General features: G+C 40.1%; 1 protein-coding gene across 1 annotated transcript in view; it reads right to left on the bottom strand.

The window, feature by feature from the left end:
- Nucleotides 1-4,404: 4,404 nt before the first annotated feature.
- Nucleotides 4,405-16,612, bottom strand: part of LOC122564567 (alpha-taxilin-like) — an 88,821-nt gene continuing 76,613 nt past the window's right edge. Inside the window, exons 8-9 of the mRNA XM_043719657.1 lie at nucleotides 16,415-16,510; nucleotides 4,405-7,644 (exon numbers count right to left, since the gene is read on the bottom strand). Of these exons, the coding sequence (XP_043575592.1) occupies nucleotides 7,237-7,644; nucleotides 16,415-16,510 (504 nt within the window). The 3' untranslated portion in view covers nucleotides 4,405-7,236. The remainder of the gene's footprint in view (nucleotides 7,645-16,414; nucleotides 16,511-16,612) is intronic.

The raw sequence follows: 16,612 nt of genomic DNA, 5'->3' as shown, positions 1-16,612 counted from the left end.
AGTCATGGAGAACTGCATAACTCACAGGACCTCACTGAGAAAAGCCCTACAAGAAACTCACCAAAATTGAAAAAACTTTGAGAAAATTCAATCCCAGACCTCTGACCTGTGTAATGCCATAATCCAGCAGGTGCCAATGCTCTGATTTAGGATGACTCCATGTGACATTGCATACGTCATTGGTAGAGGGGAGTTGTTATAATGAGGCCACAGTGAACATGCTCTCGCTGCATTTGTATTGGTTATTCCCAATGTTTCCACCGAGGTGAATCATGGCCATGTTTATTAAAGTCACACAGATACAATTGGGGAGCTTTGAACTCTATTTCAGATTCAAACCAACTGTGAGTACAGGGGTAATTATCAGTCTTGCATTTCTACTTTTTCCTTCAGCTGCCCCCCCTTAAGGAAGGCATTTCTTGCTGTGGACAACCATATCAATTTGGAGTCATGATAATTCACAGATAACAACTGCAGGAACTGTAAACATTAATCTCAGGTACTCATCCTTATGCCATAGAGGGCTAGGTGACTGGAAGAATACTTTTATGGATTTGGGAATGAGAAGGATCTTGAAGATTTCTGTAGCATGAGGAACAGTAAAATGAATTGAAATAACAACAGTTTCTTTCAGAGTACAACCTGGTTCCCCTTCCACTCAGCAATACCATTTTATTTTTATTATTTTTACACTTTTTGTAACTCAAATGATACTGTACTGTGGTGACACTTTTACTGTACCTTTCTAGATACATATGACAATAAATAAAATAAATAACAAACAAGTGATGAGATACACCTTTATTGGATTCTATATTACAGATTAAAGGCCAAATTATCTTAGTGCATCATGAAATAGTTAATGTTTCAACATTGCAAGTACATCAAGCTCAACATTGATACAACTTCAAGTGTTGACTGACACTATATTGATTTTCATGTACACCAGAAGATAATGGAACTTATAAAAGTTGAATTGCCATCAATTATGTTTCTGGTTTCTACAAAATATTTCAAATAACTAATTCTATCCTTAAGAATACATGCAATTGTTTTGAGAAAATAGGATTATTACAATTAGCACTGTGTAGATTATTTGCGATCACCTTGGGGCAAAAAAACAAACTCTTTAGGGTAGCTAAGAAAATTAAACTTCTAACAGGATAGATTCATAGAAATATGCAACAGGAAGATGATCATTTGGCCCACTGTGTCCATGCTTGCTGACAAGGAACCTTCTAGCCTAACCGCACATTCTAGAATAGAAAGTAGATGCCCAAGTATTTTCCTTAAATGAGGATTTTCACCCTTTGAGGCAGTGTGATCCAGATTCCCACCACCTTCTGGGTGAGAAGAATGCTCCCACCGAAGTCTTAGCATAAATCTACGCATCTCGGTTACGGACCCCTCTCAACCAAGGGAACTTGAGCCTTCTGATCCACTCTATCCAAATCCCTTATTTTTAGATACTTCAATTAGATTTTCCCCCAGTCTTCTCTCGTGAAGAAAACAGCCCTTAGACAATCTTTTTTTAATAACTAAATTCCTCCAGGCCTACCAACATCAGTGTAAATCTCTTTAGGAACAACACATTTGCACTAGGGAAGTCAGCGTGGCGACCAGAACTGTACACAGCATTAAAGCTGCAGCTTAACTAGTGTTTACATAGCTGCAGCATACTGCTCTTATAACCTGTGCTATTAAAGGCAGGATCCCATGTGCCTTTCTGACAATTTTATGTAACTGTCTAGCCATCTTCAGGGATGTGGTCAAAAACTAAGGTTCTCTACATTATCATGAGAACGCAATTAGGAGTAAGCCATTTGACCCTCAATTGCTCTGCCATTTGACAAAATAATGGCTGGCTGATCTGATTGTCACAACTCCTCTCTATGATTCTACAGCCTTTAAACTCTCTTCTCAAATTGATCTGACAGCCATTGCAGTTATTTCCTTATTGTGGTCAGGCATAAATTACATCAATTGAATTAATTGTTCTTGCCGATGGTGCACTTACATTCCATTATTATTTCATAAAAAGCATTTCATTCTAAGCATCAAAGCCGAACTTGAAGGACTATGTGATGAAGTTAAAACCTCAAGTTACAGGGGGAGGTTTTGTATCAGTACACTGAGTATAGGGGTTGCGATGTCATGTTGCAACTGTATAGGACATTAGTGAGGCTGTTTTAGGTATACTGTATTGCATGCAAAATATGCTGTTAAACTGGAATGGGTTCAGAACTATTTACAAGGATGTTGCCAGCATTGAAGGATTTGAGCTATAGGGACAGGCTCAACAGAACATAGAACAATACAGCGCAGAACAGGCCCTTCGATTCTTCACATTGCACCAACCTGTGAACTATTCTCAGCTTGTCCCCCTACACTATCCCAAAATCATCCATGTGCTTATCTAATAGGCTGGGGCTTTTTTCTGTGGAGCAGAGGTGGAGAGGTTTATAAAATTATAAGGGGCACAGATAGGGTAAATAGCTAAGATCTTTTTTCCAGGGTAGGGGAGTCCAAAACTAGAGGGCATAGATTTATGGCAAAAGAGGAAAGATTTAAAAGGGACTTGAGGGCAGCTTTTTCATAGAGGGTGGTGCGTGCATGGAACTAGCTGCCAGAGGTGGAGGCAGCTGGTACAATTACGACATTTATGAAATATCAGAAGTATGTTGCATTTGGTCAAGTGCTTGCTTCAAAACCCTTGCAGTGTCTAGGACAAGCCCTGATCATATTGAGGTAAAAACAGTGACTGCAGATGCTGGAAACCAGATTCTGGATTAGTGCTGCTGGAAGAGCACAGCAGTTCAGGCAGTATCCAAGGAGCTTCGAAATCAACGTTTTGGGCAAAAGGCCGAAACGTCGATTTCGAAGCTCCTTGGATGCTCCTTGATCATATTGATCCTACTGGGAAAGAAATTACATTGTGAACAGTTATCTATTCTAAATATTCATTTCCATCTATAAGTCTTTGTTTACAACTGGAATGCTGGGATTCCTATTTTTCCCAGACAATATCTGAGAAAGGAGCAAATCGTCAAAAGTTAAATCATTTTCCTCGACAAACTGGCACAATGGTCTTATTTCAAAATATTGTACGGATTCCTCAACACAAAACTGTAATCTGCCAAAATTAAATAACAAAGTATCCTTCCAACTCTCATGCTTTAGTAACTTAAGGAAAACATTATTAATACAGAGACAGCTGTATTTAGTGCATTTTAAAATCAGCTTCACCTATCTCAATAAAGCCCAGAAACCCTTACATCGTTCAGGCTTTTGTTTTTAAAAAGGTCTTGTACAGAGAACATCTGATAAATGGTTTGATGTAAATTCTCTTTGATCTCAAAAACCTTAGGATGGATATCATTTTGCTTCAAGGTTCGTTTTCTCATGTGATTACAGTGGTGTAATAATTCTAGTACTGGATGTGCAATTCAGTGATGCACAAGTCAAATTCTATCATGAAAAGTAATTAAAGGTAAATTCAATAAATTTTATCATTTTGTGACCAGAGGAAAAAGAATGACTACTTAAAACAAACTAACTTTCATAAGTGAATGGAAGGGTGTCTTTTACCAGATGTGATCGGAATGAAACTGTAATCCATACTGAGGCAGTTGATTCAGTGCCCTGAATTAGCTCAGCAAACTCATACATTTAAAGGCATATTCACAATTCAAATAGGGACAGGCAACAAATGAAACAAATGCCGAGAACCACAAAACTCAAATTTAAATGAATCAAAATGCAAAATATGACTCTGATGAAATCAATTATTGGAGATGTTCATTTTCTGAAGCAAATGTGACAATCCATTTAAAAGGTCAAGATTAGTTGCATGCTCTACCTTTTCTACACATTAGATTGGTGAACTAAAATCTAAGCAAAACTTATACCTATATACTCTCAGGGACAATATTCCAAAGATTAGTTAAAAAATCAAAATGATACACCACATTGCAGTTATTTTTGTAATTAAGTCTCTGTTCATATGAATATTAAGCAACATCTCGGCAGTGAATTTCTATTGCTTGCTGATGAATCTTTTAATGAGCAAAGGGTCACAGACATGCAGTATGATACAGGATGAAATACTACTTTTAATTCGGTTCGATTAATCCTTTTTGGGAAGGGACAACTCAGGTTCTGGTTCATGCAGGGATAATGGACTGATCAGCAATGGTTAAATAAACCATCTTTGTTCCACACTTGGTTATGCTCAATGCAAAGAAATTGAGTTTCACATAACCTAAACACATTATCATTCATTTATGTTAAGCAAATTGCATTTGAATTTTTATGGCAACATTCAAGGAAAATATCAAGACTGTGCAGTTATTAATTTATCACAGTGTGAAGGTAATTGGGAGGTGATTAGCACAGATGGCAATACAATGTTCTCAAATAAATTTATTGAAAATTATAATGTTCAGCATTGTGTTTTGGTTCTTGAGAGGAGGAAACATTCCAATTCTATGGACTGATTGAATGGTACACACACTATACTGATTTCGCCCGTCAGATAACACAGACATAATATACTAATGATAGTGGTTGGAATGATACGAGAGATTTTGTCATGACTGAATGGACCAGTTTTAGGTTAATGGTAACACTGCGAAAAAAGTGAATTGTAATTGTTCAATTGTAACACGCACACATGGTACAAAGTAACTGCATACATACACATCATACATACAAATATACACCAGGTACCTTACAAGGAGTGGACTAAGTAGCATGCATTCTTACATTACAATGTGATGACTGATTCTGATGAAATATACATTGAAAATATGCATAAATATCAAAATCTTGGCACTGCATTCCATCTACTTTCCAACTTGATAATGCATTATTAGGTTAGTATTTCTTAAATTGCTGTTTGACTGAAATTGTTTTTTTTCAACATAATTTCCCATTCTAATTAATTTTCATAATACTTGGGACATGTTTTATAACATTTTGAAATCGTGTAAGATCATTTAATGAATGATAATATACAGGCTGAAATGATCACTGCCAAGTATCATGTTTAATTTCTCTGTAATTGTATTCCACTCTGACCATTAAACCGGACCATGGAACCAAGTTCTTTAAAAACACAGTGCTAAAGAAATAGGTTCTCTCTCTTTCGATCTTTACTTTCTTGACAGTTTTGGTTGTTTTATCCCTTTGAAGGGGAACCCAAACATTGACATGATTTCAACACATGCTGAATCAAATTCTTAAAGAATTTTGTAAAACTACTGAGCTCATTAATCACACCTAACTGTAGTAGATCTGTGTTACAGTATGTTTACATAGCAGTATTATCTGCGGGTAGAAAGCACTGATGCAACTTTATCCTCCCCATTCCACGCAAAATGACAGGAACACATTGAGAAACCTGAGGGGAAATGAAAAGTTATAGCACTTCTCATTAGATGGAAAAGAGTTATTACTTCCTGAGAGAAGTTCATTTATGCTTTGACAGTAAAGTGAAGATTCTGGTATTTTCTTTAAGATTCCCTGGAACTTCTGTTCAATCGTCTGGAGATTTCAAATTGCATCAATCCACAAAATGTTAAAAGGTTAGAATGATATGAAATAGGCCCAAACTATCCAAAACTTATTGGTAAACATATCAAACTTTAACAGCAAATAATCCAACAGCACCAATGTGTGTGTGTGAAAGAGGATCTGTTAAAGGAAATTTCAAAATTAATTCCTAGACAATCATAGAGAAACTCCAAAAGATCCAGCATTTCTTCAATATAATGAAATAACTCAAGTTTGTGCAATGTAAGAGATTTTGCATCACAATCCTCTACAATTCAGTTACTAGCACTTTGGATGCCAAGTATTATGAAAGATTTTCTTTGGTAGCCAATATTGTGGTTACAAGGGAAAACCAACACCATACATCAGTGATAAAGGTTCTCAAAACAAAAATCTTTAACAATGGAAGCTTCAGAACAAATTGAAGATCGTATATGGAAAATATCATTACACAATTCTATGAAATGGTCACAGGTTTATCAGCATTGTATGGCTACATCAATTATCACTAATCAGGTCTTTCAAAAAGTCAATGTCATAAGCACTATCCATATGGGCAATATTTGGAATTATAAACTTCACAGAAAAAAATCTGCATTAAAAAGTTCAGACAGAGATTTTACTTGAGACATATCGAGACTGTCATTTAAAAAAAAGTCTTGTTTGAACCCTCATCTAAAAAGGATATTGCATGAAGTATATGGAAACAAGCTTATGTGAATGCAAGAAAAAGGCCAAGTGTAAAGATGATTTTAAAAACATGTTTTGATTATGGAGCTGTTTTACTTCTTCATACAAAGTTTGATTAGCAAAGAACATGCCCTCAAAGGCTTTTTGACAGTGGTATGTCCAACTTCACTATTAAATTTAATATTGAATCACATTTGTCTCAGCAAAGTATCTTTCAACAGACATGCCCCAAGCTATTTATTCTTCTTAAGCCCCCCATCAAAGTATATTTTGCAACTCAAACGTGATCAGCTGCAAAGTTAATTTTAAAAAGTACAATGCAGCAGTTGGTAAATTTGAGAGACAGATTCAATTCATACTCTTCCTCCTTCCCTGTCATTCTGCCAGGTTCACTTCCACTACCATACCATTAAATGGGGGGGGAAGAAGCCAAGTTTTGCCATTTCACTTGCATGCCTTCTAATTGATTGAGGAGCAACACCAGTGATTGAGAACAGCAAGTTAACAGATCAACTGCAGTTGGTAAAAGGGATTAATAAAATGAAAGGAACTGAAGGGCAGCTCATGCCCTCCAAAGGTCATAACAATTACTTACATAACAGAGGGCAACAAATTGCAATCATCTTATGAACTGTATAAATAGACTTCTAAAACTTTGCCAGGAAAAATGGTCTGAATTTCCAATTGGGTTATCTTCTTTCATGAAGTCTCTAATCTTTTCGGATCACTTCCTTTCTTGCATACAAGCAATCCAACACTTTTCCCTCACTTAAAATTCTCATTTATCTGGTAAAACAGATTCTGACCGTCATTAAACCTTCAAGATAACTAACTTATTATGTCACTAATTAATGAATAATACTTTCATCCAAAACATAGAAATCTGAGCTTTATGAACCATAGTGCTTTCAGTTAGTACATGGGATTTTGGACTACAGCAATATTTAGATGTGCCCTTCTGTTCATATTCTCCCTCCCTACAGGGGCAATAAGTTACTCCACAGAGCTGCTGGATGGTAATACTTCAGACTGAATGCTACAAGCTTCAATGTTAGTTTCCACTTGACTATGTGTAAACATGGGTGGCTGTACCTCCTTGGTAACACAAACACAAACTTCAGTTGAGTGCAGAGTCTCTTGAGCTGGGCAATCAGCCTTTGCAGAAACATCGGCAGTGTAATCTTTGCTTTGATTATCTGGGGAAACTTTATTTACGGATTGCATATCTTCTTCCTTTTCCCCAATCTCTTTGCTGTTGCCATCTTGTGGAGTTGACTGAACACTGAGGTCATGAACTTTTTTGTTCAGATCATTCCTTTCAGTCTGAAGAGCACGACACAATTTCTCCAAGCGCTGAATCTTTACCTGAAGGCTTTCAAATTCCTTGTCACGCAGGGTTTTCTAGGTTTAACATTAAAAAGGCAGGTAAATAAAACTATGCTGCTGTGTAAAAAAATATTGCAAAAGAGGGTAGGGTTTGCTACTTCTGGGCAGTAAAAGATCATTTCCACATAACTCATATGTACTCCATGCCTCAAAGAGGAGGATGAAGAGAAACAAAAATAACCTACTGCAATACCAATAAATTGTCCCAGGCCACTGTTACAATGATCAAGGTCCCATATTTCAACCCAGTTTTGATTTTACACACAATAGCCTCAAGGCAGGTAGCATACAGAATAATTTGGACTAGCAATCTAGAGGCAGCAACTAAAGCTCTGGGTTGCGAGTTCAAATCTCACTGCAGTAGCTTGTAGATAAAAGCCAGTCTCAATCATGGCAACCATAAAACTACCAGCTTATTGTAAAAACAAGTCTGGCTCACTTATGCTCTTTAGGAAGAAAATCTGCCATCCTTACCCTGTCTAGCCCATATGGAACTCCAAAATAAAACCAGATGCATTACCTAGAATCAACCTACACACTGGAAATGACAAAGACACACCCTCCCTTCTTTTTAATATCTAGGACTGGTAGCAAAATTGTGTGAACTATCGCAGATGAAATTAGCATTAGAATAAAGAAAGTTTACAGCCCAGGGGTAAGCCCTTCGGCCCTCCAAGCCTGTGTCTATCTAAATCCACTGTCTAAACCTATGACCCAATTCTTAACATCTGTATCCCACTGCTCCCCACCTCCTCATGCATCTGTTGAGACGCACCTTAAAATGAATCTACCGTGATTGCCTCTATTATTTCTGCTGGCAATGCGTTCCAGGCAACTACCACCCTCCGACTAAAGTACTTTCCACGTGTATCCCCCTTAAACTTTTCCCCCTCTCACCTTTAAAGTATGACCTCTTGTTATTGAATCCTTCACCCTGGGAAACAGCTTGTCTCTATCCACTCTGTTTATAACCTTCATGATTTTGTAGACCTCGATCAGGTCATCCCCAATCTCCTTTTTTCTAATGAAAACAATCCTAACCTACTCAACCTCTCTTCATGGCTAGCACCTTCCATACCAGGCAAAATCCTCGTAAACCTTCTCTGAACCCTCTCCAAAGCGCCCACATCCTTTTGGTAATGTGGCGACCAGAACTGTACACAGTATTCTAAATGCAGTCAAACCTTGTACAATTTTAACAGGACCTGCCAGCTCTTATATTCAATACCCTGTCTGATTAAGGCAACATACCATATGCCTTCTTGACTACTCTATCCACCTGTGCAGCCACCTGCAGGGTACAATAGACCTGAACGCCCAGATCTCTCTGCTCATCAACTTTTCCCAAGGCTCTTCCGTTTACAGTATAGTTTGCTCTAGAATTAGACTTCCCAAAATGCATCACCTCACATTTACCTGGATTGAACTCCATCTGCCACTTTTCAGCCCAACTCTCCAGTCTATCCATAGTCTCCTGTATTCTTTTACAGTCCCCAGTGCTTTCTGCTACTCCACCAATCTTTGTGTCATCTGCAAATTTACTGATCAGACCAACAATGCCCTCTTCCAGATCCACAACAGTCGCCCCAGCACTGATCCCTGCAGAACACCACTGGTCACCTTTCTCAGTTTTGAGAAACTCACTTTGACTACTACTCTGTCTCCTGTTGCTCAACCAGTTCTTTATTCACCTAGCTAGAACACCCTGCACACATGGGACTTCACTTTCTCCATTAGTTTACCATGGGGAACCTTAGCAAGCACCTTACTAAAGTCCATGTATGTGACAGCTACATGCCTTCCTTCATCTATCAACTTGGTTACTTCCTCAAAGAACTCTAAGTTGGTAAGGCACGATCCCCCCTGCACAAAACAAATGTTGCCTATCACTGATAAGCCCATTCTTTTCAAAATATAATAGATTTTATCCCTCAGTACCTTCTCCAGCAACCTTCCCACCACTAACGTCAGGCTCACTGGTCTGTAGTTATCTGGAATATCCCTAGTACCCTTCTTGTACAGGGGGACAACAATAGCAACCTGCCAGTCCTCCGTCACCTCACCAGCGTTTAAGGATACCACAAAGATATCAGTCAGGGTTGTGGTTCTGTTCGCCGAGCTGGGAATTTGTGTTGCAGACGTTTCGTCCCCTGTCTAGGTTTGGGAGCCTCCTGTGAAGCGCTTCTGTGATCTTTCCTCCGGCATTTGTAGTGGTTTGAATCCGCTAGACACCAATTAGCCACGAAACGACACGATCAGCTATCCTTAGTAGCCACACACGCAGATGACAAGCAACATGAATTCGACTGGGACAACACTACTATTATAGGACAAGCCAAAAAGAAAACAGCCAGGGAATTCCTAGAGGCATGGCACTCATCCACAGATTCAAATCAATAAGCACATCGACCTTGACCCAATATACCGACCACTGCAGCGGACAGCTGGAACTGACAACCGGAAGCGGCAGATTCAAACCACTACAAATGCCGGAGGAAAGATCACTGAAGCGCTTCACAGGAGGCTCCCAAGCACTGAGGATGTCACCTAGACAGGGGACGAAACATCTGCAACACAAATTCCCAGCTCGGCGAACAGAACCACAACAACGAGCATCCGAGCTACAAATCTTCTCACAAACTTTGAATATCAGTCAGGGCCCCAGCTATTTCCCCTCTCGCCTCCATCAGCAACCTGGGATAGATCCCATCCAGTCCTGGGGATTTGTCTGCCTTAATATCCTTTAGCCTATCCAACACATCTTCCCTCCTTATGTCAGCATGATCCAGAGCAAGCAAACTCCTATCTCTAATCTCAACATTCATCATGTCCCTTTCCTCAGTGAACACTGATGTAATCATTGAGATTGACAGTCTGACAGTCACACTCAATTAATCATACTTTACAGCTAATGTCCTAGTTTTCTCCATCACCATCCCTAGGTATGTTTATTTTATTCATTCATGGAATGTGGGTGTCACTGGCTGGGCCAGAATTTGATTCCCACACCTAACTACCATTGAGAAGGTGGTGGTGAGCTGCCTTCTTGAACCATAGCAGTCTGTGGGTATACCCACAGGGCTGTCGAGGGTGTGGGAATGGAGATGTTCAAGCATTCTGACCCAATGATACTGAAGAAACAGCAAAATATTTCTAAGTCAGAATGGTGGAGTGACCTGGAGGGGAACTTGCAGGTGGTTTCCCATGTACCTGCTGCCCTCGCCCTTCTAGATAAGGGTTTGTGGGCTTGGAAGGTGGTATCCAAAGAGCCTTAGCGAATTTCAACACTGCATCTGTAACGGCACATACTGCTGCTACTGAGCATTGGAGGTGGAGAGAGTGAATATTTGTTATATGTAGAGTCATAGAATCACAAAGTGCAGAACAGGCTATTTGGCCCTTCAAGCCTAACAAAACACTATAGTCACATATTCCAGCACTTGGCCCATAGACTTGAATGTTATGATATTTCAAGTGCTCATCCCACCTCAACAACAACAAAAAAACTACCCCAAATTTACTTTAATCCCACTTTTCACTTTGAATATTTGGTCCATTGCTTTGAATACAGTGATATTTCAAGTGCTCATTCAAGAACATTTTAAAGGTTGAGAGGTTTCCAGCCTCTCCCACATTCCTAAGCAATCATTCCAGATTCCCACTACACTCTGAGTGTAAGTGTTTGCCTCAAATCCTCTCTAAACCTCCTGCCTCTCACTGTAAATTGAAGCCAACTTGTTACTGACCCTTCAACTAATGGGTACAGCTGTTTCCTATTCACACTATTGATTCCCCTTAATCCAATATATCCTAATCAGTTTCTCTGTCCTCTCTGCTCCAAAGTAAGCAATCTACGTTTCTCCAGCCTCTCTCCATTGCTAACCTGCTCTGTCACAGGCAACATTGTGATGAATCTCCTCTGCACCCCTCCAATGTAATCACATCCCTTTAATAGTGCAGCGACTAGAATTGTACAGCTATAGCCTAGCCAAAGTCCCGCAGAGCTAGAATATAACCTCCCTATTCTTATAACCTATGCCACAGCTGATATAGACAAGCATCCCATCTGTCAACCATCTTCAGGGATTAATGGACAAGCACCCCAAGATCCAATGTCTGTCTAAGCTTCCCAATCTCATGGCATTCACTGAGTACTCCTTACCTATCAAGGATAAATACCATTTGCTACTGGCATATCTGATGGAGGATCTGCCCAATCTGGCCAATCCACTTACATTTCCCTATAACCCAAGACCACCTTCTTTACCAACCATCCAGCCAATCTTCATGTCATCTGTAAACTTATCATCCCAGTACATTTTCTTCTGTATTGTTTACATACATCATGAACAATAAGAGATCCCATTACTGATCACCATTGAACAGGGTCCAGCTGCACAAACAGCCTTCTTCCTCCCATTTTTTAAGGCCACACAAATCTCCAGTACCTAGTCATTTCTTATGTCAAACTGCTCAAGAACCAAAGCCCCTCTTCATGAATCCTGTACCTACATCAAAAGTGAAGACAGATTTGAAGTTATAATTTAACACCATGACAAATCCTCCAGCTCCACGCATAGACTGCTGCCTTTGTTTCTACTCTTTCCAGAGTTATCACCTTCCCCTTGATACACAAATTTACTTTAAGATCCCTCCATGCACGTTCTTAGCTCCACTGGGGCTGCTGTTGATTTGCTCCATTTGTACCAGTTAAAAGCTCATTTGTTTTTTGTCCTGTCCTGAACATTCCTAGATTTCCATGGCTGTTGCTCCTATATTACATTGTAATGGGAATCTGTTAGGCCTATTCTACCACCAATTCTACTTTTAAAAAAATTGTTCACAGGGTCTGGGCGTCATTGGCTAATCCAGCATTTATTGCCCAACCCTAATTCCCCTTGAAATTGCAGGGGTGAGTTAAGTTTCTTGAACTGCAGTCCTTAGAGTGTAGGAAACACTACAATGATATTAATGAGGAACTTCCAGGATTTTGGCCTAATGACAATGACAAAACAGTGATATATTTCCAGGTCAAGATGGTGAGTGGCTTGGAGAGGAATTTGTAGGCAGGGGTGTTCCCATATATCTGGTTTCCTTACCCTTTTAGCTGGTAGTGGTCATAGGTCTGGAATGTGTTATTGGTGAGTTACTGCAGTACATCTTATAGACTGTACACAGAGTGTCAATGGTGAGGGGTTCAAATGTTGGTGGTGGCAAATGGGGTTCCAACCAAGAGGGCTAGCAAAATGGGAATCAATGGGTATGAGGGCAAACTCTCTGCTGGTTGGAGACATACCTGGCACATAGGAAGATGGTCATGGTTGTTCGAGGTCATTCATGTCAACTCCAGGACACCTCTAAGAGTACTTCAGAGTGGTGTCCTAGACCCAACCACCTGAGCTGTTTCATCTATGACCTTCCCTCCATCATAAGGCTATAAGTGGGGATGTTCACGCACAATTGCACAATGTTCAGCAAGATTCACAACTCCTCAAATACTGAAGCAGCCTATGTTCAAATGCATCAAGATCTGGACAAACACCAGGCTTGGTTTGACGAATGGCAAGTAATATTTATGCCACACAAATACCAGACAATGAACATCTCCAATAAGAGACAATCTAACCACCACCCCTTGTCATTCAATGGTGTTACTATCGCTGAATTCCCCAATTCCAAAACATCTTTGGGGTTACCACTGACCAGAAACACAACTAAACCTGCCACAATGGCTACAAATTTGGCAGTCTGGGTACAGAATTGGCTGGCCTATTGAAGCCAGAGGGTGGTAGTAGATGGAAAATAATTCAGTCTGGAGCTTCTGGAACCTCTGCTCTTTGTGATTTTTACAAATGACCTGGAAGAAGTAGTGGGAGGGTGGGTTAGTAAGTTTGCCGATGATATAAAGGTTGGAGGAGTTGTGGATAGTGTGGAGGGCTGTTGTAGTTTGTAAAGGGACATTGACAAGATGCAGAGCTGGATTGACAAGTGACAGATGGAGTTCAACCTGGAAAAGTGTGAAGTGATTCATTTTGGAAGGTCAAATTTGAATGCAGATTACAGGGTTAAAGGCAGGATTCTTGGCAGTGTAGAGAAACAGAGGGATCTTCGTGTCCAAATCCATAGATCCCTCAAAGTTGCCACCTAGGTTGATAGGGTTGTGAGGAAGGCGTATAGTGTGTTGGCTTTCATTTGCAGGGGGATTGAGTTTAAGAGCTGCGAGGTTATGTTACAGCTCTACAAAGCCCTGGTTGGACCACACTTGGAATATTGTGTTCAGTTCTGGTCACCTCATTACAGGAAGAATGGGAAGCTTTAGAGAGGATGCGGAGGAGATTTACCAGGATGCTGCCTGGACTTAAGGGCATGTCTTATGAAGAAAGGTTGACGGAGCTAGGGATTTTCTCTTGGAGCAAAGAAGGATGAGAGGTGACGAGACAGGTGTACATGATAATGAGAGGCATAGATAGAGTGAATGGCCAGAGACCTTTTCCCCATTGCAGAAATGGCCATCACGAGGGGACATAATTTTCAGATGATTGGAGGAAGGTTTAGGGGAAATGTCAGAGGTAGGTTCTTCACACAGAGTGGTGGTGTGAGGCCTTGGCAACGTGGTGTAATGATAACAACCTCTATCTCTGCATCAGTTGGGCAGAAGATGAGAAGGTGGAATGCTTCAAGTTCCTAGGAATGACAATAACTGACAGCTTGCCCTGGATAGATCACATAGATGCAACGGTCAAGGCGGCATAACAATGCCTCTTCTTCCTCAGGCAGTTCAGGAAATTTTGAATGCCTTTAAGAACCCTCACTGACTTCTACAGATGCACCACAGAAAGCATACTGCCTGGGTGCATAATGGCCTGGTTTGGCAACCACTCTGCCCTGGACCTTCCATCCATGAACTCCACTTACAAGGTTCCGTGTCACTGGAAAGCTGCCAACCTCAAAGACCCATCCTAACACACACACACACACACACACCCCAGCAGTTCAGGAATAACTTCTTTCCTGCCATTATTAGGCTGAGGTAATTGGACTCTCTACCTTGAAATAAGCTGATCTTATTAATATTGATCTTGCCTAGCACACATCTTGTGCATTATGACCTATATGCCTCTGTCCAAGTTTTTCTTTTCACTGTACGTTCCTGATTATGATCTACCTGTACTGCTGTAAACAAAGTTTCTCACTATACTTTGGGACGTGACAATAAATCAAATGAGATCAGATCACAAACATGGGAACACCACCACCTGCAAGTTCCTCTCCAAGCCACTCTCCATCCTGACTTGGAAATGTATTGCCATTCCTTCACTGAAGCTGGTTCAAAATCCTGGAATTTCCTATACCGGGATACTGTGGACCAACCCATAGCAGGTAGACTACACAGGTTCAAGAAGGCAGCTTGCCATCATCTTCAAAAGCAACTTGAGAAGGACAATAAACGCCAACTAACCAGGGATGTCCAGATTCCACAAATTAATTTTAAAAAGCTGGCTGTCTTCTTTTGGATGGCATTAGCTCCCTGAGTGTTACTAATGTAAACTCATCCTGGCACGTGGACAGTATTCCTATGCCACACTCCTGAAGCATGCCTTGAAGATAGAGGACTGCTTTTGTGGAGTCAAGAGATGGATTATGACAGAAGCCCTTGTCCCTGTCTGCTCTTGTAAACACAGTATTTATGTGATTGGTCCAGTTCAGCTCTGTTCAATGTAAACCTCCAGAATTCTGATGGCATAGATTCAGTGATGGCAATGTCACTGAACATCAAGGCAATGTTGATTTTTCTCTTGTTGGAAACAGTAACTGCCTGGAACTTAAGTAGAACATGTATTAAAGGTCAACTATCAGTTCAAGACTGACGCGTGGGCAAAAATTGATGCACCGAAACAGAATATTGCGGATGTTGCTGTATTGTAGGTGTACGCCATTCAGCTCTTCAAGCCTGCACCGCTATTATGATCATAGTCGATCATCCAACTCAGTACACTATTCCTGTTTTCGCTCCATTTCCTTTGATCCCTTTTGTCCTAAGAACTATACCTACATCTTTCTTGAAAATCTTCAATGTTTTGACCTCAACAGTTTCCTGTTTTAGAGAAGTCAGTATTTAAAAAGTCATGAATGGTGCTGAAGATTGTACAATCTGCAAATATCTTAAGTTTTAATATCATGATGAAAGGAAGGTCATTGGTGAAGCAGCTGAAGGTGGTTGGGACAAGGACTACCTTCAGGAATTCTGGCATAGTTGTCCTGGAGCTTAGATAACTGACCTCCAACAATCAGTGTTGCAAGGACTACATGAGGACACATACAGTTGAATGCCAATTCAGCATAAAGGATGATCGCTCTGACCTCAACTCTGGAGTTCAGCTCTTTTATTCAAAACTGTAATGAGGCCAGGAATTAAGTGGTGCTGGTGGAAGCCAAACTGAGTTTTTGTCCTAATTGGTTGGGCACTTGAAAGAAATAAGCTTAGAAGGTGATAGGGATCCAACGAGGTGCTGACTGGAAAGCAGCGTGGGCCAATCAGCAATGTGGCCTCTACCTAAGCTATAAATGTCTATGACATTTGTCTGGCTGATTTTAAATGCAGATGCTACAAATGAAGAGACACGTTCCATCAGTTTGGCTGTATAATTTGAGCTACAAGTAAAAATTCTTACCCCCCACCCAAAAAAAGCAATACACTAAGAATTACACAAAGTCAATCGTAGAAAATTAAGACTGAACAAGTATTTAACAGATTAGCTCAAACTGGAAATAATGAATGACCAACCTCCTCTGCCATATCCAGCAATGCTTTATTGCTACTTTCCCATCTGGTACGATACATGGTGGTCTCTTTTTCCAGCTTTTTGATCTTTTTTGTCATCTGATTGAAAGAAAGTGGGAAAAAAGTTTTATAAATGAGAATGTACACAAGTGTTGAAATACTGTACATTAATAATGTGGAGCATTAAGCTGGAAGCTGTGA

The sequence above is a fragment of the Chiloscyllium plagiosum genome, chromosome 29, assembly GCF_004010195.1.
Source record: "Chiloscyllium plagiosum isolate BGI_BamShark_2017 chromosome 29, ASM401019v2, whole genome shotgun sequence".
NCBI classification, from domain to species: Eukaryota; Metazoa; Chordata; class Chondrichthyes; order Orectolobiformes; family Hemiscylliidae; genus Chiloscyllium; species Chiloscyllium plagiosum.
The sequence above is the reverse complement of the archived record's forward strand: the minus strand, read 5'-3'. Positions and strand labels throughout refer to the sequence as shown.